Below are 10,131 nucleotides of genomic sequence, written 5' to 3'. Positions count from 1 at the left end.
ACTGTTGTTCTGTTTGCTGGTTTGGAGATCTGCACCTCATTTCTGAACTTGTGTGGGTAACTGTCGCCATTATATACAAATGCAAGCTTCCGTAAAGTCATCTAAGAGCATCTCTAACTCATTGATGTATAATAGGGCACCCAAAACAGCATCCCTATAAATTGTAACATCACCAAAAACTAGGTTTGTATAGTAGGGTTAGAAGAGGAAATGATGGTTGATAACCTGATCTCTCACCTTGCATGTATCCATGCATTAGTTCAGATAATTCCAATTGCTATTATTGGCTCTGAATTCCTTGATCTGTCATGTGCAACTTTCCTATGTTAGGTTGTTGCACTTCTCCGCATAGTTTGTTTGAGTGTGTGCTGCTAAATGTTAGGATGCTGCAAACTTCTCCCCGAATCTTAAGCTAGAATGTGCGCAGTATGCCACCGCTCCTTCCGATTCTCCTGCGTCCAATGCAGCTCGTCTTGGTTGGCGAGTCAGGCAGGAGAGGTTCTACTGGAACGTTGCTCCATCTTCTCCCTTCTCTACTACAGTGCTACGCCTCTTCCGAACCAAGTCGGCCACCATGCTGTTTGTCGTGCAGCGGCAGCCCAGTGAGCGGTGTCTCTGAAGCTCCGGCCGCCGCTTCCTTACCAGCCTCGTCTCCGGCAAGATCCATTTGCTATGTAGCTGAGAAAGAGGTACGACCAGATCTACAGATCGTCCATTAGCATCGTCCGGTGCAAATTAGTCTAGAAATCCATCTGATAAGAGATCTACCCTTCAGATCGTACATGGCGGCGCACGCGAAGCTCCAGGTCGAGACGCGCGTCTTCGACGGCAGCATCAACTCCCCGCGCGAAGGACGCTTACACAACAAGAGCACTGGCCTCGTCGCTGGACCACAGGTGGCGCGCGGGCTCTACATCGTCTCGCGCAGAGTACGTTTGACGTGAGCAGGCACCATCGACACGTCTTCAGGAGCCGCATCAGCAGTGCACGTGTGGAAGAGCACCAGGCAGCTGGAGCAGCAGCTATAGCCGCACCAGCGCCACGCACCTGATGCAAAATTTTGCTATGTCATGCAGATGCATACATGCACGCAAGGCACAGCCAGAAGACGCGCGCCATGACGCGCGCACAGACGACACCAAGGGCATATGCCGCGTCGCACAACTACGGGAGGGCGGACTCCCGCGAGGCGGCACATCGACTATCGAGAACCGGACTACACTGCGCCGAGCCACGACATCCAGATGTACGACTACACCAAAATCTCCGCCGAGCTATGTATCACCGAAACATCACCGCCAAAGTCTACATCACTGTACGTGGTTGCCATCGACATCTACGACAATGTCTAGCTGCCGCAGTAGATCCCTTCCCCCGCTGCACTACGACACAAAAAAAAAACCGCCGCTGTAGATCACTGTCTCCGTCGCACTACGATACAAAAACCCACCGCTGCCATCCCTGTTGTCACCGCGCAATAACCCAAGATCTCTGCTGCCGCCGCTGCACAAAACCTATAACCCCGCGACACAAAATGTACAAAAAGGGAAAAAACATCGACCACTCCCACCTCGACCACGACTATATCATATTTGGCTACCTCGACATCGACATCAACGACAATGACAATGTCTACAACTACACATCGTCATCAGCTTAGTGTCCACTTCATTATTTGCGTCCACGACATTCCCGAGCGGGAGTGAAGAGAATGCACCAGAAGGGAACCCTGATGATGATAAGGAGAAGAGGATGGAAGCGCGAAACTTCAAACCCAATCGCAATCGTCCGCTTCACTACTCCCCTAGGACTAAGAAGAAATGTTAGAATACATGTATACAACTTAGACTAGATCATCTCGTGTACCAAGTTGTTAGACTTCTTAGCCCCTAAATCTTGTACCTCTATATATACCCAAGGAAAAAAAATAACGCGCTATACAAAAATAGCGTCGGCCGAAAAATACGTTATTAGCATGCTATAGTGCCGGAATGATGTAGCGTGGGCTGTCTAGATACGCTATAGCGTGCTATTAGTATCGAAATAGGGCGCTATTTTTTTCCATGATATATACCCCTCGAGGGTCAAGTCCGCAACAAACACGAAAACAGAAATTAAAGATTCTACAATTTCTTCAGGATGCTTCTGTTAGTATATCTTGCCATGGTTAATCTGTTCAGTAGGAGCGACATCATGATCTTTATTTACTTGGCATGTTGTTATGTTATCACTAGCTCCAAAGACAGTACTACTATGATATCTGGAATGCTATCTCGTGCACGCTGATTATACATGGACTAGTGCTCTTGATTTATTCATCATTAGTTAAATTTTGGTGCAAGCTATTACAGAAAGTACTAGTCTGATGCACACTTGCTTTCTCATTGCATGCTACTTCCAACATGTTTACCATATGAGCAAATATTATTTCCCTCTCATTTGCAGTTCTGCATACTGAAAATGATTTATGTGAATGCCATGCCTCAGGAACAAGTCTCTACAAGAATTTTCATTTAGATACTTTGAACACAATTGACATATAGACGAATGATTAATTGCAAACCCATATATACAAACAAACATCGGATACTCTAGATGACAGATTCCTAGTCTAGAAGAGTTCCCACCGCGTTCGTCCGCAGTGCCTCCACGCCCGCGTCCTGTACCAAGTGCACCTGCTTGGACGCCCACACGAGCACATCAAGAACCCCAGCCTGCGCAAGCTCCTCCTTCTCGGGGACATTCAGAGCAATGGCGCAAAGCAATATAAGAGCATGAATTTGCAGCTGCTTGTCCCCAAGGTACACGAGCAGAACAAGGTGTTTTGCCCCGCCAGCGTCGACGATGGCCTTGCTGTGGTTTACATGCAGGTGGTTCCCAGTGCAGACGAACTTGGTGAGCGCGAGCATGGCTTCTCTGGTGACGGAAGGCTCGCGGTTATCGAGCAGCTCCACTAGCAGGCCAACCACACGGCTGATCTGGCTTGCCGTGAACGTGCGCGATAGGCAGCCGAGGGAGGTGATGCACGGAAGTAGCAGCGGATCATCTGACTCCCCCTCACGCACAATGCGGAGTAGCTGCTCCGTCGCGCCCGCCGCCTTGCCGGGCTTGAACGCACACTGTCGCAGCGCGAGGTTGACCTCCGCGACACGGGCGATCTCCATGATCATCATGGTAGAGTAGTAGAACTGTAGCTCGCTGCGTCTGTCACTCTTGTCGAGGATCCTGGTGAAGCAAAGGATGCCGCCGGACTCTGCGATGCTTTGGCACACGCCTGGATGACCTCGGGCAAGCTTCCATAGAGCCTTGGCTGCCATGGTCTTCATGCGTGCCTTGGCGGCCGCATCCTCGATCTGCTGGCCTTGGCGCATCTTGGCAAGCACAACTGAGTGCAGCGACGTCATGGTCTCCGGCGTCTCATCGAGGAGACTGACCAGGAGCCGAACGGCGTTTGTCTGTGCGAGCGAGTCTTGCAATCTCCGGTTGTGCTGCGCAAGCAAGGCGATGGCCTCGGCGGCCGCGGCCCGCACGCGCATCGACGGCTCCTTCAAGGCAGCGGCATAGACGAAGCATACGTCGGCACGGAGTAGCTTGTCCACACTCTCCTCGTCGTGGCCAAGTAGCCCAAGCGCGGTCGCCGCAGCCTCCTTCCCATCATCGGTGCCAGCCTTGAGCAGGTTAACGAGGGGCCGGACGCCGTCTTCTTGGACAATGAGCTCTGCGAAGCGTGGGTTGTCCCGGGCGAGGGACGCGAGGCTCGAGGCCGAGTCTGCCCGCACGGCGCGGCTGCCGGTGCGCACCCGCGCTATGTGGTCCCAGACCAGGAAGAGCTTGGGGTCGCCACGCAACATGTTTGGTAGACCGAGCATGTCGCCGTCGGTGTGCGGAGAGGAGAAGCGGAGCAGCCAGGCGACGTCCGCGAGCGCGGCGTCGAGCACCTCGAGGGTATGCCGGACCGTGGGCACGAGGCTGAAATTGAAGGCCAGGAAGCGGCGGAGGCGAGAGTGGTTACCCTCGAAGCACCTGCCCGCCATGACCAGCGCGTCCATAGCGACGGGTATGATGCGCTCGGCGGGGCGTTCGTACAGGTCAGTCCTTGCCGCCAGCCGCAGCGCCGCCGCGAGCTTCCTTACGCGCGAGCATAGTTCCATGCATTCCGGCAGGCACTTGGTCGAGCCCATCTTCACCGCCACTTGGTCGGCGAGTGCGATCGCGGTCGTCAGCATCGTCTTCACACCCTCTGCCATTAGTTCTTTTCTTTCCCCTTGTCGGCTCCCCAGCTGCGCGCTTGTTTTTCGAATGGTGGTGCTCACCAACAGCTCAAAGTGAGAAAGCTAGAGTTGTTACAAGTAGGAGATGCTAGCGTCGCAATTCGTGGTTCGGAAGCTGAACTGAACCCCTGAGATCGAGCTTAAATTGGCCATTCTCCTCCGCCACACGCCTCCGACTGAGCCTGGAAGAAAATACCGCCGAGTTGCCACGAACTTCCTCTCACAAACATAAAAGAAAAGCCACGAACTCCCGATTAGAAGGAAGCTGCCTTTTTTGGTATCTAATCTTCCTTAGAGAGCAAGAGACGAGCCAGGAGAGGGAAAGGACGATGTGCGTCAGCTGGTGGACAAGACGCGGCCATGAATCGGCTCCTTTTACTACCCGGTGCACCTTTACCGCTTTCCCAGCTCTCCTTTTATTTCTCAACTTGGTATCCAGCGATTCCATGAGTGATGGACTCCTAGACTTCAAGGTCTTGCCGTCTCGGTATGATTTTTTTTAATGGATGTTTTATCCTCGGCCTCTTCGTCCAAAGAATACATATAACTTTTTTTAATTAGGTTATTTGATAAAGCTTTATAGGAGAGATACAAAGATCAACTCAAAGCCACCAACCGAGCAACGCCGCTGCACCTACTGAAGAAGGGGATGATTATGAACAGGACCAATACCCTAACATCACACCAACGCACATCATCTAAAAAACCGAAGGCCTGACCAAACCGCACATTGGCGAGTAAGGAGCACAACCGGTCTAGCATACCCTCAGCACGCACCCGCGTACACGCTGTAGAGGTCGCTACCTCTGTCTTCCGCCAACCCATTTCCAAGAGGGATCAATGCGTAGACCTTGCCAGGCCTGTCGTCGACGCTGTCATGATGACAGACGGCGCCACCATCCTGCGCGCGTCCATCATCATGCGTCCGTCGCCGGTACCCCGTTGCACCATACCGCCAGGACTCATCGTCGTAGATGGTAGATGACACGCCGCTCCACCTTGGTCCCCACATGAGAAACACGTGGAGACTGACGCCCAGCCACCAAGCCGTCCAAACATCCGTCCAACTGATGAATTTCTTCAAAATGATGCTCCCACGGGGATAAAGATAAAGACGTCGCCGTCATCAGATCTAGGAGGCCTCCACAACGCCTCCAACGAGGGTTACGACGCCCACAAGCGCCGACATCAAATCTACATGATACGACACCCACAGGACGCCCAGATCCGAGGCTTTCCCCGGAAACAATGGAGCGAGAGACACCCCCACCATCGCCTCCACCGACGAATACGACACCCACGGGACGTGATGACCCACAAGTATAGGGGGTGTATCGTAGTACTTTCGATAAATAAGAGTGTCGAACCCAACGAGGAGCAGAAGGTGTTGACAAGCAGTTTCGATGAAGGATTCACTGTAAATTCTCATAGACAAATATTCAGGGGTTTTTGATATAGCAGATAAATAAAATACAAGTAAGTAAAATGCGAGAGTAATAATTGCAGCGAGTGGCCCAATCCTTTTTAGCACAAAGGACAAGCCGGTTTGTTTACTTATGACGACCAAACGTTATTGAGGACACACGGGAATTTAGTCTAGTGCTTTCGCTTCATATGGTTGATTAATCTTCATTGTTTTGATAAGTGTTGTGTGGGTGAACCTATGCTAACGCACCGCCCTTCCTAGGACTAATACATACTTGTGATTAAACCCCTTGCAAGCATCCGCAAATACAAGAAAGTAATTAAGATAAATCTAACCACAGCCTTAAACACTGAGATCCTGCTATCCCTCATGCATCGATATACCAACGGGGGTTCAGGTTGCTGTCACTCCGGCAACCCCACAATTAGCAAACGAATACAAGATGCATTCCCCTAGGCCCATAAAGGTGAAGTATCATGTAGTCGACGTTCACATGACACCACTAGGGAATTTCCCCGGCTGATTTCAGCCTGCCGGAGAGCTCTTTTCTCTCTGGTGTTTTCCGCCCCGCAGAGGCGGCTGTGACTATCCTCGATGTCCCCCCAACACCTTAGGGTTTTCGGGATATGAAGTACGCGAAAGGGAGATGGCCGAGGGGGGTCGTGGGCCCCCTCCCCACAAGGCGGCGCGCCAGGCCTGGTGGCCGCGCCGGCCTATGGGGGGGGGGGCATGGTGGCCCTCCTCGGCCTCCCCTTTTGGCTGGCTCCGTCGTCTGGAAAAATAGGAGCTTCGATATATTTTCCGTCAATTGTTGATCTTCAGAAATATTGTATCCTGGCGGTGCTTTTTCCAGCAGAATTCCGACTCCGGTGAGTAATTCTCCAATAATCATAAAACATGCAAAATAGGTGGAATAACATAAGTTTCATCTCTAAATATGAAATATATCAATGAATACAGTAAATTATGATATAAAATAGTGATGCAAAATGGACGTATCAACCCCCCCAAGCTTAGACCTCGCTTGTCCCCAAGCGAAACTGAACTCGGTAAACAAGACCACGTGTTTAGGGAGTGAAGAGTCGATAAATGAAATATGGACAAGAAGCATCACATTAATTCACACAAGACATTCTAGTAAACAACTTCCTCATATAACTCAACTTGAGACAAGTAAAGGGAAATCACAGTTAAAGGTGCATAGGAAATCATAATTGGTAATGGCAAACTTCGTTCTTGGTCAAAGAACAATTAACAGATTGTACTTTATCTTTCGAGCATAGATAACCTTCAAAATCATATTCATTCAGATAAAATTTATACTAAACAAGGAAGAATAAAAGACATGATTACATAGATCACAATATAAATGGTTGGATCACAACAACTCAATTGCTTGCTTGAGACAGAGGGAAATAGGTTTACTGACTCAACATAAAAGTAAAAGATAGGCCCTTCGCAGAGGAAGCAGGGATTAAATCATGTGCTAGAGCTTTTCAAGTTTTGAAATCATATAGAGAGCATAAAAGTAAAGTTTTGAGAGGTGTTTGTTGTTGTCAACGAATGGTAGTGGGCACTCTAACCCCCTTGCCAAACAGACTTTCAAAGATGGGCTCCCATGAAGGACGTTATCTCTACCATCAAGGTAGATCATCCCTCTTCTCTTTTGTTTACACATGTACTTTAGTTTTATTTATGGACGACACTCCTCCCAACCTTTGCTTTCACAAGCCATGGCTAACCGAATCCTCGGGTGCCTTCCAACATTTCACATACCATGAAGGAGTGTCTATTTGCAAAATTAAATTGCTTACTGATGAATCAGGGCAAAACATGTGAAGAGAATTATTAATGAAAATTAATTAATTGGGGCTGGGAACCCCGTTGCCAGCTCTTTTTGCAAATTATTGGATAAGCGGATGCGCCACTAGTCCATTGGTGAAAGTCTGCCCAACAAGATTGAAAGATAAAACACCACATACTTCCTCGTGAGCTATAAAACATTGACACAAATAAGAGATAATAACTTTTTGAATTGTTTAAAGGTAGCACATGAAGTATTTACTTGGAATGGCAGAGAAATACCACATAGTAGGTAGTTATGGTGGATACAAATGGCATGGGTTTGTTTTAAGGTTTTGGATGCACGAGAAGCATTCCCTCTCAGTACAGGTCTTTGGCTAGCAAGGTTGATTAGCAAGCATAAGAGTTGAGGGAAACAAACAAATATACATGTGATAGAAACAATCATGCATCTTCCTTGTAAACATAAACAATTTTAACTTCAGAATACTGATGGCGTGTAACTCACACGTTCGTTGGGAACCCCAAGAGGAAGGTATGATGCGCACAGCAGCAAGTTTTCCCTCAGAAAGAAACCAAGGTTTATCGAACCAGGAGGAGCCAAGAAGCACGTTGAAGGTTGATGGCGGCGGGATGTAGTGCGACGCAACACCGAGGATTCCGGCGCCAACGTGGAACCTGCACAACACAACCAAAGTACTTTGCCCCAACGAAAAAGTGAGGTTGTCAATCTCACCGGCTTGCTGTAACAAAGGATTAACCGTATTGTGTGGAAGATGATTGTTTGCAGAGAAAACAGTAAAAGAAGAAGTATTGCAAGCAGATTTGTATTTCAAGTATAAAAGAATGGACCGGGGTCCACAGTTCACTAGAGGTGTCTCTCCCATAAGATAAAAGCATGTTGGGTGAACAAATTACAGTCGGGCAATTGACAAATAGAGAGGGCATAACAATGCACATACATGTCATGATAAGTACAAGTGAGATTTAATTGGGCATTACGACAAAGTACATAGACCGCCATCCAACCGCATCTATGCCTAAAAAGTCCACCTTCAGGTTATCGTCCGAACCCCTCCGGTATTAAGTTGCTAACAACGGACAATTGCATTAAGTATTGCGCGTAATGTAATCAATAACTACATCCTCGGACATAGCATCAATGTTTTATCCCTAGTGGCAACATCACATCCATAACCTTAGGGGTTTCGTCACTCCCCGCATTCACTGGAGACATGAACCCACTATCGAGCATAAATACTCCCTCTTGGAGTTACTAGCATCAACTTGGCCGCAGCCTCTACTAATAACGGAGAGCATGCAAGATCATAAACAACACATAGGTAATAACTTGATAATTAACATAACATGGTATTCTCTATCCATCGGATCCCGACAAACACAACATATAGCATTACGGATAGATGATCTTGATCATGTTAGGCAGCTCACAAGATCCAACAATGAAGCATAATGAGGAGAAGACAACCATCTAGCTACTGCTATGGACCCATAGTCTAGGGGTGAACTACTCACTCATCACTCCGGAGGCGACCATGGCGGTGTAGAGTCCTCCGGGAGATGAATCCCCTCTCCGGCAGGGTGCCGGAGGAGATCTCCAGAATCCCCCTAGATGGGATTGGCGGCGGCGTCTCTGGAAGGTTTTCCGTATCGTGGTTTTTCGCCTCAGGGGTTTCGCGACGGAGGCTTTAAGTAGGCGGAAGGGCGGAGTCGGAGGGCTGACGAGGGCCCCACGCCACAGGTCGGCGCGGCCAAGGCCTGGGCCGCGCCGCCCTATGGTGGTGGCCCCTCGTGGCCCCACTTCGTATCCCTTTCGGTCTTCTGGAAGGTTCGTGGCAAAATAGGACCCTGGGTCTTGATTTCGTCCAATTCCGAGAATATTTCGTTACTAGGATTTCTGAAACCAAAAACAGCGAGAAAACAGAATCGGCACTTCGGCATCTTGTTAATAGGTTAGTTCCAGAAAGTGCACGAATATGACATAAAGTGTGCATAAAACATGTAGGTATCATCAATAATATGGCATGGAACATAAGAAATTATCGATACGTCGGAGACGTATCAGCATCCCCAAGCTTAGTTCTGCTCGTCCCGAGCAGGTAAAACGATAACAAAGATAATTTCTGAAGTGTCATGCCATCATAACCTTGATCATACTATTTTTAAGCATATGTAATGAATGCAGCGATCAAAACAATGGTAATGACATGAGTAAACAAGTGAATCATAAAGCAAAGACTTTTCATGAATAGTACTTCAAGACAAGCATCAATAAGTCTTGCATAAGAGTTAACTCATAAAGCAATAAATCAAAGTAAAGGTATTGAAGCAACACAAAGGAAGATTAAGTTTCAGCGGTTGCTTTCAACTTGTAACATGTATATCTCATGGATAATTGTCAACATAGAGTAATATAACAAGTGCAATATGCAAGTATGTAGGAATCAATGCACAGTTCACACAAGTGTTTGCTTCTTGAGGTGGAGAGAGATAGGTGAACTGACTCAACATAAAAGTAAAGAGAATGGTCCTTCAACGAGGAAAGCATCGATTGCTATATTTGTGCTAGAGCTTTTATTTTGAAAACATGAAACAATTTTGTCAACGGTA

The 10,131-nt window shown here is 48.2% G+C and overlaps 1 protein-coding gene across 1 annotated transcript; it reads right to left on the bottom strand.

The window, feature by feature from the left end:
- Positions 1–2,606: 2,606 nt before the first annotated feature.
- On the bottom strand, positions 2,607–4,247 carry LOC124656836. The gene has a single exon (XM_047195506.1). The coding sequence runs from the start codon at positions 4,245–4,247 to the stop codon at positions 2,607–2,609; it is 1,641 nt and encodes a 546-aa protein (XP_047051462.1).
- Positions 4,248–10,131: the final 5,884 nt, after the last annotated feature.

The sequence above is a fragment of the Lolium rigidum genome, chromosome 5 (assembly GCF_022539505.1).
Source record: "Lolium rigidum isolate FL_2022 chromosome 5, APGP_CSIRO_Lrig_0.1, whole genome shotgun sequence".
Lineage (NCBI taxonomy): Eukaryota > Viridiplantae > Streptophyta > Magnoliopsida > Poales > Poaceae > Lolium > Lolium rigidum.
The sequence above is the reverse complement of the archived record's forward strand: the minus strand, read 5'-3'. Positions and strand labels throughout refer to the sequence as shown.